This window comes from Aquarana catesbeiana, linkage group LG13 (genome assembly GCF_042186555.1).
Source record: "Aquarana catesbeiana isolate 2022-GZ linkage group LG13, ASM4218655v1, whole genome shotgun sequence".
NCBI lineage: Eukaryota > Metazoa > Chordata > Amphibia > Anura > Ranidae > Aquarana > Aquarana catesbeiana.
Window position 1 is genome coordinate 52,329,660 of NC_133336.1, and position 18,238 is coordinate 52,347,897.

The 18,238-nt window shown below is 46.1% G+C and overlaps 1 protein-coding gene across 1 annotated transcript in view; it reads right to left on the reverse strand.

Annotated features, from left to right (window-relative positions):
- TDRD9 (tudor domain containing 9) overlaps nt 1-18,238 on the reverse strand; it is a 393,320-nt gene that overhangs the window by 193,527 nt on the left and 181,555 nt on the right. Inside the window, exons 11-12 of the mRNA XM_073609957.1 lie at nt 5,265-5,319; nt 4,894-4,978 (exon numbers count right to left, since the gene is read on the reverse strand). Coding sequence (XP_073466058.1) covers nt 4,894-4,978; nt 5,265-5,319 — 140 coding nt within the window. The remainder of the gene's footprint in view (nt 1-4,893; nt 4,979-5,264; nt 5,320-18,238) is intronic.

An 18,238-nucleotide genomic window follows, 5' to 3' on the forward strand; every position in this document is an offset into this window, starting at 1 on the left:
TTCCTACCCGGATTCAAAAGATGGCTACTTTTGCAACAGAAAATCTGAATCAAATTGGTTCCATAAAAATTGTATGAAGTTTATTAAATACACTTAGTCTACAGAGGCCAAGCCTCCCAAATTTACCAAAGTGCAAAAAATATCAAAGGTGCACACATCACATTTCCCGGGTCCCATCCATGGGAGGGATAGCCCGGGCAAAAGTGGATGTATTGGACACATGGAAAGACAGGACAACACAAACAGCACTACAAAAAACAAATGAAACAAAAAACCCCCACCCCCCCAACTATAATACACAGCAGGTCCGGACACCAGCTTGCTTGTATCCACAGAAAAAATGCTATGCGGGAAAAAAAAAAAATCGCATGAAAAATTGGAAAACTGTCCTCCCATATTGGCATGGAAGAGTCACATATTATCATGCAAATTTTCTGTCGATAGCCCCCGGGGGAAATAAAAAAGGGGGAGGGGAGGCTCCACTGTTAGGCGCAGCAGCATGGAAAACCAGGCCATCTTTGGCCGATACGGAACCACTATAATAATTGTTCTGTGTTCTTGAGCAAATTTCCTCAGGGGAATCATTTTGAATGGGGGAAAGGCATAGCATAGGCAAAACGCACACTTCTGAGTGCATCTATCCCCTTGGTCCACCTCTAACGAAAAGTATATAGGGACTTTGGCATTTGACTTGTTCGCGAATAAATCCACTTATGGAAGGCCCCATTTTTCTTCAATTAGCTGAAAAATCTCCCCGTGCACAGACCATTCTGCTTCGCAGACCTGGTGGCGACTTAAAAAGTACGCCAGACGTTTTCCCACCCTCTTTAGGTGGACTGCAGAGATTGATCTCAGGTCGATCTCGGCCCAGGAAAAAATGGCCTTTGCCAACTGGATCAGGGAAGGACACCTTGTTCCTCCCTGCTTGTTGATATACGAGACCGCTACTATGCTGTCTGAAAGGACCTGTACATGGTGATCTCTCAATTCCTTGGCGAATGCCCTCAGGGCTTCCCAAATTGCCTGAAACTCCGTCCAATTGGCTGGCCTTTGGGACTCCATTCTGGACCAGGCCCCTTGGGCCACTTTGGACCCCCAGTGGGCCCCTTACCTCCAAGCACTGGCATCCGTGGAGATAAGAGTGGAAACCGGAAAGGACCACTGGAGACCCCGCAGGAGGTTCTCCGCGTCTCTCCACCTCAAGGACCTCTTGGTCTGTGGTAATAGGTGGAAGGTCTCATCTAGTAATTGTTTTCCCCTGTCCCAGTTTCTTAGGATATCGGCCTGGAGACACCTGAAATGGGCCCTTGCCCACGGAACCACTGGGAATCATTGCCGCCAGGAGTCCCAGGCCCGACATGACTATTCTGATGGACACTGCCCGATTGTTTTAAAAACAAGATGCTGTAAGTTCTACTTTTTCCAACTTCTCCTCCATGAGATAGACTGTGTTACCAAGTTCACCCTGTAGCCTAGGTAACATAGGTCCTGTGGCGGGGTCAGGTTTGATTTTTCTTGGTTTATCAACCACCCCAAGTCCTCCAGAAAGGGAATGGCCACCCGCAGATCCCTCTGTAATTGAGTCAAGGTGGGGACAAAAAATAAAAGGTTGTCTAACTACGGGATGATTGAGATCCCTTTAGTCTCAGGGGGCCTAGTGCCTCTGCCAGGACTTTCGTGAAAATCCTGGGGAATGAGGACAGGCCAAATGTCAGAGCCCTGAACTGGAGATGGCGGATGCTCTTCCCCCACTTGATCGCTTCCCTCAAAAACTTCTGCGAGTCTTTGTGGATTGGGATATGCAAATATGCGTCCCTCAGGTCGAGGAAAGCCATAAAGCAATTAGGGGGGAGAATTGCCTTTATTTGAAACTTTTTGTAGACCACCCCCCTTGTTTAAATTTAGTATTAGGCGGAATTTGCCCAATGGTTTCTGTACCACGAAAACACGAATAGAAACCTAGGTTTGTCTCTCGCTGTGGTAATGGAATGAGCACCTGCTGGTCTATCAGGTCCCAATTTGAGATAGAAGTGCTGCCGCCTTCTGAGGATGCCTGTGAAGGGAGGTTATGAACGGCGGAGTTGCCCTTGATCTGAATTCAGTACCCCTCCAAAATTATCCTCTGAATGAGTCCATTTGGGGTCATTTTTTCCAATTGTGGGAGGAACTGCCCCAATCTCCCTCCCACCCGGACCATATCATTGGGGCTTTGGGTTTTTTTTTTAATTATTAGGAGAGGAAAAAAGGATGCCTCCCTTCGGTTTTCCCCTCCCCCGACTGTTTTAGTGGCTGTTTTAGGGGTCTGCGACCTTTGAGGACGAAACAAACGTATTTCTGGGGCTTTTTTGCCTTTAACCGGAAAAGCATTATCAGCAGTCTGTTCTAAGACCTTTTCTAGGCCCTTCCCGAACAAAAGATCCCCCTCAAACGTAATGCCGCAGTCTTATCTTTGAGGCTGGATCCCCAGACCAAGATTTCAGATGGCAGCGGCTTTAGCCGAAAGCTTGACGGTCTCTGCTGAGGCTTCTGCCATATAGACCTTTTGCAACATAGGCAGCGAATCCAGGACTTCCTTCCTTGAAGTCCCTCTTTTTACATGTGCCTGTAGTTTGTCTAACCAGACTTCCAAATTGCGGGCCACTACTGTTGTAGTCATTGCTGGCTTTAAGTATAATTTCCCATGACCTCTTTAGTAGCGCCTCAATCCTTTTGTCCATGGGTTCCTTTGAGGACCCCCATGTCCTCAAATGCAAAATCACTTGACTTAGCGCATAGCGAAAAAGCTGCGTCTGACTTTGGAACTTTGTTACACACACACAGGAGGGGTCCTCGTTAAAGGGGAACCTCCTTTTTAAGCTTATGGGAAAACAATTTTCTAAGGCTCCACCTACTCTTTTTTTGATGGATTATTATAAAGGGCTGTATACCAGGAATACCCTTGTCTTGGTCTTCCTTCAGGGTCTGGTTCATTTGGTCATGGATGGACAGAGAAACCCATTTTTCCTTAATATCCAGGGTTTCATAGATCACCCTCAGCAAGTCGTCCACCTCGAGCAAGAGCCTGTATTTAAGTGATTTTGTCCCTTGTTCCGGAAAACTTTTGGATGAAGCCACTTCACTCAGATCTTCCTCTCCCGTTCCACCACTCTCCCCCGGGTGCTGTAACGAGAGGTACTTCAACTGGCTGTTTTGGGGTCTCAAGGCTCGACAGTATTGACTTAATTGCCTTCATTTCCTTCTTCACACCGGAGAACAAGTCTTTACATGCCCCCGTTGCCTCTTTGTAAACTAATTTGTCTATACCTAGCTTTCAGAGAGGTTTATTCCAGCCCTCTTGGTCCTGGAAGACGGGCATCTCCTCTTCTTTGGGCTGAGCCTAGAACAGAAAAAAAGGGAGAAGGAGAAAGGGGTGGGGGGGGAGAATGCTGGCAAACCCCTTCTTTTCTTGGGTGTACCATCACTGACACCACAGTGCTACCCCGCAGTCATCATTGGATTCTCAAGGCCCCGCATCCATTGTAATTAATGAGAGGGAGAGAGATCCCCAGGCCCCCCCCCATTCTCCCCCTCACCCACCCCATAGGCCAAGACACCCCCATGTTTGCCTACCTGAGCTGGGCCGGCACCACTGCCACTCTGCGCCACTTCCATGGATGGGTCCTCCTCCTGCAACACTGCGCTGCTGCGCTTGTGACCAGGCTCAGGACCACCAGCAGCTCGTGGCTGGCGTTTAAATCAACCACCAGGGAACCGGCATCCTCGCTCCCCGCAGGACCCAAAAGTGACGTGCCGGAAGCTCCTCCCCCTCCCGTGCTCCAAAGGCCGGAACTCAAGGCCCGCGCCCGCCCCCCGCACTACTCTCGCCGGGAAACCCACTGGCATCCGGTCCGACAGAGGAGTCGCCCCTCCCGCTGTGAGAGCCGCACAGCGGATGTCCAGCCCTCCCTGGGCTTTTCCTGGAGAAGTGCTGGTACCAGCTTCCACCGCAGCCTGACCAGGGACCCACCGTACCTACCACAGGTAGCGCATGCTCTCCCCTTCTAGACAGCCTTCCTAGGCTCAGGGGGAACAGAGCTCCATAGTCTTCTTCTCCTCCTCCTCTGGAGGAGGAAACATAAAAGACTGAGGAAGGGGGATGGTGGCTTAATCTCCTAAATGTACCTTGCAAAGGTACTTATAGAAGGCATTTTAATTGGTCAGTGCCGTCACATGGATAGCACCGACCAATCAGAACCCGTCTAGCCCTTCCTGTCAGCGGGGGGAGAAGAGATGAAAAGGCTGTGCAATTTTAAATCTCTTGGACCGGTGAAGAGGTGACCCGATGTCTCCTAGCAGGTGGTCGCCAGGTACAGCGGGACCGGGGGATGGGGAGGAGGTCCAGTGTAAGGTCACCTTCAAAATTTTCTGTAAAGGTGAATTTACACTTTACCGTTTTTTTTTTGCCTAGAACAAACATGGTATGCGTACCTGCTTTGTGCAATGGTATTGCACAGAGCGGCCCATAACCACCTCCGCCAAATAGCAAAAAATAGCTTAGTCATGAAGGGGGTAAAACAAAACGTCTGGCCTTTAGAATCACGTTATGGACACACAGGAAAGCTTTGTTATGCATATTTATCAGTTGGAACAGCTCTACACAAAAGAACAAAATGTGCCATTAATGGGGGAAGGGAAAAAAAAACCTATATCCAATGGGAAGACCATATACAGGCCTGTACATAAAATGCATTAGGAAAAAAAGAAATGGAAGAGAAAGTAAAGATTTGAAAGCCATGTCAAAAATAGCCATTTTGTAAAGGCTGCAACTACTCATTGTGTTATTCAAAATACACCTTCAGGCTCCTGCATCTACATCGCAACCACAGTTCATTGACTATTTTAACCATGAAATACCTTTCTGTAGCCCATAACTGGAGCCATGAAAACCATGTTCTGTTCATCCAGAGTGATACTTGAATGCAGGGGATAAACATGTAACCTAGAATCAAAGGAGGTAATCACAGTTACTGCTAACATGGCTAACACTTCTTACATTCCATATCCCCTGCAATAAGTCTAAAAATAGATATGATTGAGCATCTCAATGTGAAGGGCATAACATGTGGATGCTTATATGGAATGGTAGCTGTAGGCAACAGAAAATCAGGACAGAGAACAAATATCCAACTGTCCTATGGAATTCACAATCTACATTTGGATCAGTGACAGCAAATGACACGGATGCTCAAAAAAAAAAAAAAAAAAAAAAAAAAAAAACAATGTACCTTTTATGAACCATGCTTGTGAACAGCTCATGCATATAGTTGATTTCAAAAATGCCTGTAAAAATAGAAAACAATGTCATAACATTTACAAAACTGGATGTTTGAAATTACAAATAAAAAGGAATCTCCAGTAAAAAGGACAGCAGCAGCATCTGTGTAAACCTTTATTTTTGGGTATGTAAATGTAGTAAATTAGCCATTCGAATTGATTCCATATAATCTACCGAATACAATATGAAAGTGACAGATTACAAATTTAACCACTTGCCGACCGTGGGCCGTCCAAAAGACGTCTTGGGCTTTCAGTGGGGAAATTTGAATGATGCCCGCAGCTGCAGGAATCATCCAGAGATCTTTTTTTTTTTTTCAGCCGGCGATTCCCTACACCATAAGAACGATCATTGTGGCACTTCAGCCGCTTGATCGTTTTTACTGGCGATGGGGTGGGATGTCCCCCGCCCTCCAGTGCTTCTCGGGGTGCTCCTGTGCGATTGGGGACCCGGAGAAGGAATCCGCCAGTGACAGAAGTCAGAGAAAACCGAGGGACAGATGGTTCCCGGCAATCTCTGACTCTCGGGAGGCTCCGACGCGACGTTATGACGTCACATCAGGGCCGGCGGAAGTAAACAAAGCCAAGGAATCAGCAGGAAAGGCTGAGATCGTGAATTTTTTTTTATCTCAGCCTTTATTGCCTAGAGGAGAGATGTGGGGTCTTATAATGCAATTACTTTAGTAAATATAAACTGCTAAAGACCCTTTGAATGAATGAACGATCTTGTATAGCGCTACATATGCAAACTAAATCGCTTTAGGGCGCCTTTGCCAACAGTGTCTGTCTGGGTCTTCAGAAGAGATGGGTCTTGAGCTTCTTCCTGAAGGCCAGATGGTTTTCTTCCGAGCGGATGTCCGCGGGTAGAGCGTTCAATAGCCGTGGTCCTTGGACTGCGAACCTTCGCTTGCCTTTTAATTTATAACGGGTCTTGGGGATGTGGAGGAGGTTCTGGTTAGTTGACTGGAGAGGGCAACCTGGGGTGTAGTGCTTTATTTTGTCGTAGAGGTATTGTGGGGCTTTTCCTTGTGTACATTTGCGAGTGAGGCAGAGGGTCTTACATGTAACTCGGTCCTTCACGGCTAGCCAATGGAGGGTCCTCAGGGGCGGGGTGATTGATTCCCAGGGTTTTTCCCCAGTTACCAGTCTGGCTGTTGTGTTCTGGACGATTTGTAGACGTGAAATTCGGTATTTTGGAAGTCCTAGGTAGAGGGAATTTGCGTAGTCGAGTCGGGAATTAATGACTGTTCCAACTACTGCTGCTATATCTCGTTCCGGGATGAAAGGAATGAGTCTACGCAATAGGCGAAGAAGGTAGTGGGATCCGCTGACTATTGATCCTATTTGTGCATCCATCGTCATGTTTGAGTCAAAGATGACTCAGAGGCTTTTGGCTTTAGTGCTGGGGGTGATGGGTTGTCCGAGGATGGTGAGTGGTGTGGACATCGTGCCAGGGTTTTTGTTTCGGTTTGCATGAAGGAAGAGAAGTTCGGTTTTGGATCCGTTGAGTTTAAGGGAGCTCTCCGTCATCCAATCGTCGATCAATGAGAGACAGTTTTCCCATTGCCTGGTATTGATCTTTTTTTTTGGTGATGCTTAGGTAGAGTTGGATGTCATCCGCGTAGGAGTGATAAAATAGGTCCTGGTTACTGATGATTTTGAGGAGTAGGCAGAGATAGATGTTAAAGAGCACGGGCGACAGGGGTGATCCTTGAGGGATTCCGCATGTAATTTTTCGTGCTTCCGAAGTGAAAGCTCCTAGTTTCACATTCTCTAGGAAGGATGCGAACCAGGGTAAGTCTGAGACTGCAACTCCAGCTACTTCTGTGAGATGAGTCAGCAGGGTTTTGTGGTCTACTGTGTCGAATGCTGCACTGAGGTCCAGCAGCACCAGGAGACACGATTCTCCTTCATCTGCTGCTTCAAGGGTGTCATCCCAGATTTTGAGGAGTGCAGTTTCTGTCCCATGGCCAGGGCGGATACCAGATTATAGTAGGTCCAAGAGTTTATGGGTGTCCAGATGGAGTTGTAGCTGTTGTACTACTGAATGAATAAATGAATGAATGAATGAATGATTTGTAAAGCGCTGCAATTGCGAACTGAATCGCCTCAAGGCGCTAGGTGCTTTCTCGATAATTTTGGAGATGTGTTGAGGCTTGTGACAGGTCTGCGGTCGTTTGGGTCTTTGGATTTGAGGTTAGTCTTCTTTCGGAGGGGTTTGATTGTGCCTTGCTTGAGGGAGGTCGGGACGATTCCTTCTTTAAATGACTGGTTTATGAGTTATGTTGTTATTGATGGGTGCCAAGATGTGGGTACATTCTTTCAGAAGTTTTGTGGGAATAATGTTGTTTGGCGATGTGCTGTCTTGGAAGTTTGATGGTTTTGGTGGTGTCAATGGTGATAAGGGCCAGAGGAAATCTCAGTGGTTGAAGAATCTTTGTGTGGTTTTTGTCTTCTTGCTCTGGCCGAGTGGGGTTGTTCTGCTGAATTATTTCCCGAATGGTTGCAATTTTGTCAATGAAAAAAATCAGATAACTCATTGCAGAATTCTTGTGTTTCATTTGCTGGAGACTCTAAACAGGTGGTGTTCACAGTCTGGGTGACTAATTTGAAGAGTGCTCAGGGGCAATTTATGGCTTTTGAGATGGTTTTGGAGAATTGTTCTTTTTTTGCTATGAAGATGGCTTTGTGGTATCTTGTGGTGAGTGATTTGTAATTTGTGTGGATTTCCATAGTTGGGTTCCTTCTCCATGCTCCTTCAAGCTCTTCTGCGTTCTTGTTTCAGTGATGTTAGAGTGTCATTTTTAACAGCCCGAATTGTTTTTGCGGATGGTTGCTCTGCGTACTGGTGCGACTATGTCTGCTGTCTGTAATAATGCCGTGTTAAGGGAGTTGAGTGTCTTCCGTTGAGTAGTTTTGGGTTAACACCGCTATTTTGTTGGATAGTGTAGATTTGAAGAGTTGTGAGTATAGGTTTTTCTGTGATCCTGTCCAGTGTATTGTCATTGAGTGTGTTGGTATTTGGTAAGTGATGTTTATTTTGAATTTGATCACGTGGTGGTCAGTCCAAGGCAATGGCATGTTATCAAGTCTGTTACTATCAATGTTTTGTTTGAAGATGAGGTCGAGGGTATGGCCCGAAGCATGCGTGGGAGCATTTATAAGTTGCTGCAGGCCTAGTGCTTCCAGTTGGTTGATGCAAGCGGTAGCGATGGAGTCCTGGGAGGAGTTTGCCTAGAGATTAAAGTCCAAGTAGCAGGAGATTTTTGGTTTTCAAGGTATATGTAGAGATGAATGCGATAAAAGGTGCAAGGAAGTGTGCTTTTGGTCCCGGTGATCTGTGGCACAGTAGTATGTGAATGGTGTCCTGGGGTGTTGTTTGACATTGAAGTGCCAGTGTTCCAATGAATGGCAGTGAGCTCTGTAAAGTTGGTTTTGTGAACGTGAGGTGAGATTTGTAGATCACTGCTAGGCCGCCTCCTCTTTGACCGACTGTGCTCAGTTAGGATGCGGTAGTTCTCAGGCACTAAATCTGTTAGAATGGTGTTACAGTCAGGTGTTAGCCAGCTTTCCGTGATGAAGAGACAGTCTGTGTTGTGTTGAGTGATAAAATCATGAATTTCATGTTTGTGCTTGACTGCTGATCTAGTGTTGATCAGGGCGCATGATAGGTGTTGTCCTGGATATGGTGTATTCCTGTTTTGGATGGTTGGTTTCAAATTGTTCTTAAAAGTTATTTTCGTAATATTGTTTGGGTGGTGGTTGGTAATGTAGCGGTATTCCTTAGGCTGCAGAGGGTGTCAACTGAATAATTGATGGCGCACCTGATGGGACAGTGCTCTGGGGTGCGTGTTATGGAGTGAGTGGCTCGAGGTCCCATGGCGCCGCTCGGGCTCTGTCCTAGAGCAGAGTTGGCAGTGATCGGTTGTGTGGTGGTGGATGGGTAGCGGCAGCGGGTGCTGCAGGCTAGGGCAACACGGGCAACGTCGGGAGGAGCTGTCCATTTGAAAAGTTAAAGTAAAAAAAAAAAAAGTTTAGAAAAAAAAAAGTTTAAAACTTTTTTTCTGTCCAGGGTGTAGCAAGATGGCCGCCGACACTTTCTATGTCCTTTTGGCTGGTCCGGGTGTAGCAAGATGGCTGCCATCAGCACAGCTGGCCGTAAGATGGAAACAGCCAGATTAATCCAGCAACCACTCAGGCAGACTCAAAAATACAGAGCAGGACCAGAGCAGGGGATGCTGATGCACCATCTGTGCAAGCAGGAATGCTCTCCCGGCCAGCAGGTGTAAGGATGGTGCTAGATTGATGCACAGGAGGCCGGCAGACCACTATTAAGTAGAGCTGATGGCAGCCAGGTTAATCCAGCAGGCAGGCTGAAAAATATAGGTAATGACCTGAGCAGGAGATGCAGATGTAAGGGTCTGTGCAAGTAAGAACACTCCACGGGCCAGTCTTGTGACTTTTATCAGTGCTTGTTTAAAGCTTGTAGAAGGAGTTTCCATACGGAACTGTCTGTCCTATAAGGATGCAGGACCCCTGACCATCTGTCTGGAAAGCGTTGAATGGCCTTGTGCTGATCACATGCACTCTCCCAAGGAAAACAAAACAAAACTCTACCAATAAACACCAAACTGAGCATGTGCACCCTGACTCCAGTAACTGTCTTATCCGGACATGTTTTGGACACAGTGCAAGAAGGGGAGGTTCTTTGCATACAGGATCAAACAGCCTTTTTATACAATGCATAGGATTAACCCCCCAAGTTCCACAGTGAGTATAACAAGCATGTTTTACTGCATATACAGACTGGTTTTACTGTTGTAGGTTTAATAACACTTTAAAACTGAACTCCAGGCAGATCTAAAAGACAAATTAAAAGCCATCTGCACTAATACATCATTGAATTAATTTTTAAAAATGGAAGCAGTCGGAAATACCTAAATCTGACCTGTTACCCAGCCTGTTGCAATGCCCTGTACAGCAGAGCTACCAGTTGAGGAATGGGAAGCAGCACACACAGCTAGGCCGTAGTGCTGCAATCGTGTTGACAGAGCAGAAAGAAAGATAAGCTTGTTAGCCTTCTGGTTCTCATTTTACCATCACGTAGGACAAGACCTGCAAGTTTCACATGGAAAATATTGTATTTGCCTGGAACACACCTTTAAAAAAAAAAAAAAAAAAAAAAAAAAATGTAAAAATGTTTCTCAGCAGATCACAGGTGTAATCTCAGGCTCCTGCAGACTCTCAGGATAGTGGTCTGCTCCTACCTTGTACGGGCAAACAGGTTACCTGAGAGCAGGAAGACTAATGTAATATAAGTGCGCGCACCAGAGCCCTTGTACTTTACTGAGAACTACAAGCCATCAGTTGGCAGTACCTATAGGCATTAATTCACAGGAAACTCTGAGAGGGGGAGGGGGGTGCAGATGGGGGCTGTAGAGGGAGATGTACATAAATATTCACAGCCTTTATCCAGTACTTTGTTGAAGCACCTTTGGCACCAATTACAACCTAAAGTCTTTGAGTATGATGCTACAAGCCTGGCACACTTATGTTTGGGCAGTTTCTCCCATTCTTCTTTACAGGACCTCTGAAGCTCCGTCAAGTTGGAAGGGGAGCTTTGGTGCACAGCCATTTTCAGATCTCTCCAGAGATGTTCAGAAGCATTCACGCCTGGGCTCTGGCTGGCCCACTTAAGGACATTCACAGCGTTGTCCCTTAGCCACTCCTTTGTTATCTAGGCTGTGTGCTTAGGGTCACTGTCCTGTGCTCTGGAGCAGTTTTTCCATCAAGGATGTCTCTGTACATTGCTGCATTAATCTTTCCCTCAATCTTGACTAGTCTCCCAGTTCCGGCCACTGAAAAATATCCCCACAGCATGATGCTGCTGCCACCACCATGCTTCACTGTAGGGATGGTATTGGCCAGGAGATGAGCATTGCCTAGATTCCTCAAGACATGACGCTTGCCATTCAGCCACCCCCCTACCCCAAAGCACCCACCCCCCATGTTGAGGGCATGCGGCCTGGTATGGTTCGGGGGGGGGGGCGCTCGCTCGTCCCCACCCCTTTTCCTGACCGGCCGGGCTGCGTGCTCGGATAAGGGTCTGGTATGGATTTTGGGGGGACCCCCACGCTGTTTTTTCGGCGTAAGGGGTTCCCCTTAAAATCCATACCAGACCCGAGGGCCTGGTATGCCCTTGGAGGGGGAACCCATGCCTTTTTTTATTTAAAATTTGGCGTGGAGTTCACCCTCAAGATTCATACCAAACACCTGGTATTGGCGGGGATCCAAGTCGGATCCCTGTTCACTGAAAGTCGGACATCGCAGGGTAAACTTGGATCCAAAGTAGGACGGCTGTGGTGTCGCACCAGTGTGAACCCGGCCTTAAACTTCTTTCAGCCTAGGTTCACATTGGATCGATCTGTCATGCGATTTGAGAGATCAGATCGCATAACAAGGCGCAGCCTATTGGAGGCAATGACACTGTTCCAATCGGTGCCACACCGATTTTGTGGCGCCGCACCGATTTGCAAAAGTAGTTCCCGGACTACTTTTGCCGATTTCAGGTGGGACTGTGCATGAAGCCACACAGATGTCTATCAAGTAGCACCTAAAATCGTCTGACCTTACTACTTTGAAGTCGCGCTACTTCAAGTGAAGTGGGGGCGATTTCAAGGTAGCATCAATGGGCTCACACTTTGTCATTATAGGGTATGGTTTGTAAAATTTTGAGAAAAATAATGAATTTAATTCATTTTTGAATAAGGCTGTAACATAACAAAATGTGGAAAAAGTGAACCACTGTAAATACTTTCCGCATGCACTGTAAGTATCACAGGTTGATACAACTGTTTCACAGCTGGCTTTACTCCCACAGAATAAGCTTCCCCCATATTTCTACTCAAACAGTAGTCACGTGACAGTGACACAACGCATGGGAGGAGCTTAGGACGTTCACTGCAGTTTGACACTTTGAGTTGAACAGCAGCGGCTTTTGAGATAAGTCTCGTCCACAGCGGCTGACTGCGATCTGCATACCTATATGCTCTTAGTAAACCGGGCGCACATGAGTATCTCTGTGCTGTTTGCTTGTGTACTTTCTTCTAGTTCACCACACAATGACCTATTTCTTTGCTTACTTTTCAAAAATCACCCGTGTTGAGAACCAAACTACCAATATTAATATGGCTGAAGCGGGATCTTAGAAAAAGTCATGACAACGATCAAACACAGTAATTAATCAATTTAGTCTAATAAGGAATGAACGGCTGGGACAATTACATTCAAATTCTGGACTAATTTATCTCTGCTGAATTATTTTTCTCTTTATTTTTCTCCTTATGATTGCACCTATTGGCAATATTCATCAGAGTGGCTTTTTTACATTTTTTTCACATCATTATTTAGCACTGTGGCGTTTTTGTGTGTGTACCAGCACCAGGATTTTGCTTTATTCCACACTTGCCAGTTATTTATATATTTATTTATATGTGTGCATTATTCATCAGAGTGGCATATTTTATGTATTTTTTCACAGCATTATTTAGCACTGTGGCGAGTTTTGTGCATGCACCAGCACTAGGATTTTACTTTATGTTGCACTAGTCAGTTATTTACATATTTATTGGAGAATTTTTTAATGGCTTGTGTCCATTTTTTGCACATTTAGCACAGTATTTTATATGTTGATTGATCATTTATTAGAGCGCATCAATTTCATGTGTTTTTCTGAGGCCTGAAAGTAACCGTGCCATATCACAAAAAATGGCCTGGTCAGGAATGGGAGGGTAAATCTTACAGAGCTGAAGTGGTTAAAATGTGCACGCCAAGGCTGAAGGCTAATAATAAAAACGTGCATACAAGCAGCTACAGACCTGATCAATTAAAAGCCCATAAAGGCGCTGCAGCATGTGCACATGAAAAGAGCCTTGTAGAAAAAAGCAGCACACAATAGGGAGAGAAAAATAGGAATAATTGCATGTTATTTACATTATCTCCAACAAATTAGTTGTGACATTTATAAACCTAAGGGCTGAGAGGCCTTGATAAATTAAATGACTGACAGGAAGGACATTTTGCAAGGCACTGCGGGCTACGCATACATTTGTCAGTGCATACAGTACTGCTCTGTGGTTTGTGTGCTTTCTGCCTCAGCCAAATCATTACCCTCAACAACTTCACCTAAAAGGCTGCTCAGTGTCCTGAATAATGTACAATTAGAGCACGACTCAACGCACCCATAAACACGCCCAATAAAACTGGTCAGAAACCTTGTTCCTTCTCTCAGGCTCTAAAGCCGACTGATGAATGCAGCGAGGCAAAATGTCAGATTACCACTATGACAAAGCGTTAGTCATTTTTTTATCACACTAAAAAGCCTGCACAAACCTCAATCAGTTCAGATTAACACAGTTATAAGTAAGGAAAGAAGATCTGGTAAAAAGAGGAAAGAAACTATAATTCAGCTGTCACTATATTGTGTACAGCAGTAGCTATCTACAGGATTAGATTTTTGGCTTTTTTCACACTATGGTGTTCCACTGCAATGCACACACCAATTAAAGGAGTTTTAAAGGCAGAAGTTTTTTTCTATTTTAATGCATTCATGGGAATGGGCTTTGGCTCTTTAAGAGGCTTGGCCTACCAAAACACAAACACAGGCGCCCATGGTGGTGAGAAGAGGCACCCAACCAGCCACGAAGGAGTGCACACCCAGTGATACCTGACAAGCAACCTGTTGTGCCCCGGCCCACTTGAGACCACCACCACTAGCTGCTGTTCACACTGACTGGACACTAAAGGACGCCGCCAGGTGCCTACCTGTGTCCCGCTGGTTCCTGCATCCCCCGGAGCCTGGGCAAAATGGTAGCTCATCCTCCTCTTGCATCCTCGGTTCTCCTGTGGTGCTCCCACTGGCCACTGCAGCCACTCCACGTGCAACAGCACCAGCCGGCCAGCCATCCATTCTCCCTGCACCTTTTAGGGGTCAGACCAGCTCCCTGGAGCACGGCAATGATGTCATTCCGTCCCGGAAATGACGCACTGCCGTCTTGGGGGTCAAGCGGCCTTAAGCACATGCCCTCCCATCCCCCTGCCAGAGCCAAGGGGGTGCTGTCCCACATCCTCTATCCTCACCTGGGCTCAGAGGGAATAAGGATCAGGAATACCTCCTGCCCGCTGCCTGTGGCTGCACACCCAACCTCCTACACCAACAGAGCGGTAAGGGCACACACACATCTCCATAGCCCAGAGGTTCCTACACCTCTCTCTCTGCTGCAGTCCTGAGACCCATGCCTAAGGTTCAGCCTCGGGCGGTCCCTCAGGCAACATGTCTCCTCCGGAAGGAGGAAACACTAAGACTGACCAGGGACTACCTTAAAAAGAAAAAAAAAAAAAAAAAAAAAGTGTAACGCATTTCCTGATTTGGGAGGAGGAGCTACAACTCTCTGGCTGTAACTGGCTACAAGGGCAAGTTCAGAGGGTAGTGATAAATGGGGAGTACTCCGAATGGTCAGGGGTGGGTAGTGGGGTCCCCCAGGGTTCTGTGCTGGGACCAATCCTATTTAATTTATTCATAAACGACCTGGAGGAGGGGGTGAACAGCTTAAGCTCTGTATTTGCGGACGATACTAAGCTAAGCAGGGCAAAAACATCTCCGCAGGATGTGGAAACCTTGCAAGTTGATCTGAACAAATTAATGGGGTACAACTACATGGCAAATTAAGTTTAATGTGGAAAAATGTAAAATAATGCATTTGGGTGGCAAAAATATGAATACAATCTACTCACTGGGGGGGAGAACCACTGGGGGAATCAAGGACTGAAAAGGACCTGGGGGCCCTAGTAGATGATAGGCTCAGCAATGGTATGCAATGCCAAGCTGCTGCTAACAAAGCAAACAGAATATTGGCATGCATTAAAAAGGAGATTAACTCAAGCTATAAAGTGGTAATTCTCCCGCTCTACAAGACTCTGGTCGGGCCGCACCTGGAGTATGCTGTCCAGTTCTGGGCACCAGTCCTCAGGAAGGATGTACTGGAAATGGAGCGAGTACAGAGAATGGCCACAAAATTAATAAAAGGGACTGGATGACATTAGTTATGAACAAAGATTGCGAGCACTGAACTTATTCTCTCTGGAGAAGAGCCGCTTGAGAGGGGATACGATTTCAATTTACAAATACAGTAAAACCTTGGATTGCGAGCATAATTTGTTCTGGATACATGCTTGTAATCCAAAGCAAATTTCCCCCATAAGAAATAATGGAAACGCAAATAATTCGTTCCACAGCTATTTATTCATAAGTCCTTCAGTTTATAGTCCATACAAAAAGATTATAGCAATGTGACCAGGTTGTGCAACCATAAAATGCTCATTAACAAATGGCAGCTTCCACAAAGGGATTAGAAGCAAAATCCAGCAGGAGCTACAGAGTATAAAAGAGAAGAGAGGCGCCTCTAAGAGTTTCTAAATGTTGTACCTTCATTAACCACCTGCCGACCAGCCGCCGCAGTTGTACTGCGGCAGAATGGCACAGTTGGGCGAAATGACTGTTATGTAACGTTGCTTCGCCCTGTGGCCACTAGGGGGCGCATGCGCACCCCCTGCTCGCCCACGGAGCCGATGCGAGTGACCGGCGGTCACGATCACCGCCGGGCTCCCGCGATCGATCGGGGCATACGGAGAACCGGGATCTGTGTGTGTAAACACACAGTTTCCGGTTTTCTGAGGGGAGAACAAACAGATCGTCTGTTCATACAGAGTATGAACAGTGATCTGTCATCTCCCCTGCACAGTCCCCTCCCCCCTTTAGTTAGAACACACACTAGGGAACACATTAACCCCTTGATTGCCCCCTAGTGGTTAACCCCTTCAAGGTCAGTGACAATTTTACAGTAACCAATGCATTTTTATAGCACTGATCGCTGTAAAAATGCCAATGGTCCCAAAAAGGTGTTAAAATTGTCAGACGTGTGCGCCATGTCGCAGTCCCGATAAAAATCGCAGATCAATGCCATTACTAGTAAAAAAAATAATTTAATAAAAATGCCATAAAACTATCCCCTATTTTGTAGACGATATAACTTTTGCGCAAACCAATCAATATACGCTTATTGCGATTTTTTTTTTTTACCAAAAATATGTAGAATACATATCGGCCTAAACTGAGGGGGGAAAAAAAAATGTTTTTTTTATATATTTTTGGGGGATGTTTATTATAGCAAAAAGTAAAAAATAGAGGTTTTTTCAAAATTTTCGCTTTTTTTGTTTATAGCGCAAAAAATAAAAACCGCAAGAGGTGATCAAATACCACCAAAAGAAAGCTCTATTTGTGGGGGAAAAAAAAAAAAGGACGTCATAAAAAAAAAAAAAAAAAAAAAGGGAAAAAACAAAAAGTTGGTACATCTGTTCAACCCTATTGACTAAAATATTATTATTAGGGCTGTTGTCATTTAGATCCTTCATGGATTAGATTCGCTCCTGTTGACAGCAGTGGTGTTAGATGCTGAGGCAAAGAAGGAGCGCCTTATTGCTAGATATGGCGAGGTATGCCCTCTAGCAGGGATTAAGATAGGTGGGTAGTGGGGCTCACAGTTATGAGGGGTTCTAGGGAGAAACGGGTGACTGGTCCAGGTGGACGGTCGTGACGCACAGAGGTGGAGTCGTCCATCATATGGCTGAAGGCAGTAGTGTTCCATAGGGCTTGTAGTAGGCAGGTTGTGAGGTCTGTAGGGGTCGCGGATGTTTAAGCACAGTATGATAATTGAGTGGAGAGCCATCTGCATCGTGCCAAGGGCGTGTTTAGGTAGGGGTAGGTTTTAAACCCTAGTTCATAAGGCCCTGGATGGAGCCAAGTTATTGCCCTGATATCCAATATGAGAGGAGAAAGAGTATCCATGTAGCGTCTGTGCCAGATGGTTCGTGACATGGGTGAGGGTGAGGAAAGTTTCTGACAGAGTGGGGTGATATGAGATTCAGGTAAATTGTTGATAGGGCTGCTTTTGCCTCCTTGCTACCTTTGAGTAGCTCCTCGTGCTCTTTGGGTACATCCCAGTTGTGAGTTGGGAGTGTGGAGGGATCTGTGGGAGAGCTGTGGGAGGGCTAGCAGAGATAGGGTAGAAGATATACCTGGCGTGTGGTTTTCTGGTATCCATTCCGGAGTGACAGGTGGCGAGATTCCAAACAGGTCGGTGAGAAGTTTGTATGTTGTCAGATGGGTCGCTATAAGTAATGCTAAGGCATAAAATGGGGAGGGGGAATTTTTAGGGCTCCACTTGGAATCTCCGCCAGAAATTGATGGAGGTGGGCGTCCACCTGGCAGAACAGGTTAGTCAGACATGGTAGAATAACAGTATCTTATAAAAACAGAGTTTGAGAACTGTGTATAATGCGTAAAGAACTCATAATCTTGGTAGGAACAGTAGGAAGATGACTTCTATAGAATGCTAGTCTGGAGTGTAGAAGGCAGCTTAAGAATCCTGACGAGGTCTCCCTCGAGCTGGTGAGGCCAAGGGGTTCCCGCCTGGTGGTCGGCGTTGCGCCTGATGCAGAGGGGTTGCTGGAGGAGATCTGAGAGTTCAGGCAGCCATTCTCTTCAGCGCCAAGCCACGCCACCACACACTAACATTTTATTCTTTCAACCCAGTGGGCTGAACAAAAAAAAAAAAAAAAAAAAAACTGACAGATCGCTATACTAACACAAGCAATGTTAGTACAACAATCTCCCCTGCTGTGCTATTGTGTTCTGACAGGGGGACTTCCCCCACCAGAACACACTGATCAGCACTCACAGCCTTTGTCTGCAAGCACCCCCCCCCATTTCGCCAGTACACACTGAAAAACGCTCGCAGCCAGTCTCATGAACACGACCGGCCATACCTTAATAGAAACTCGAATCGTTCCTCTTGAACTGGCTGAATTT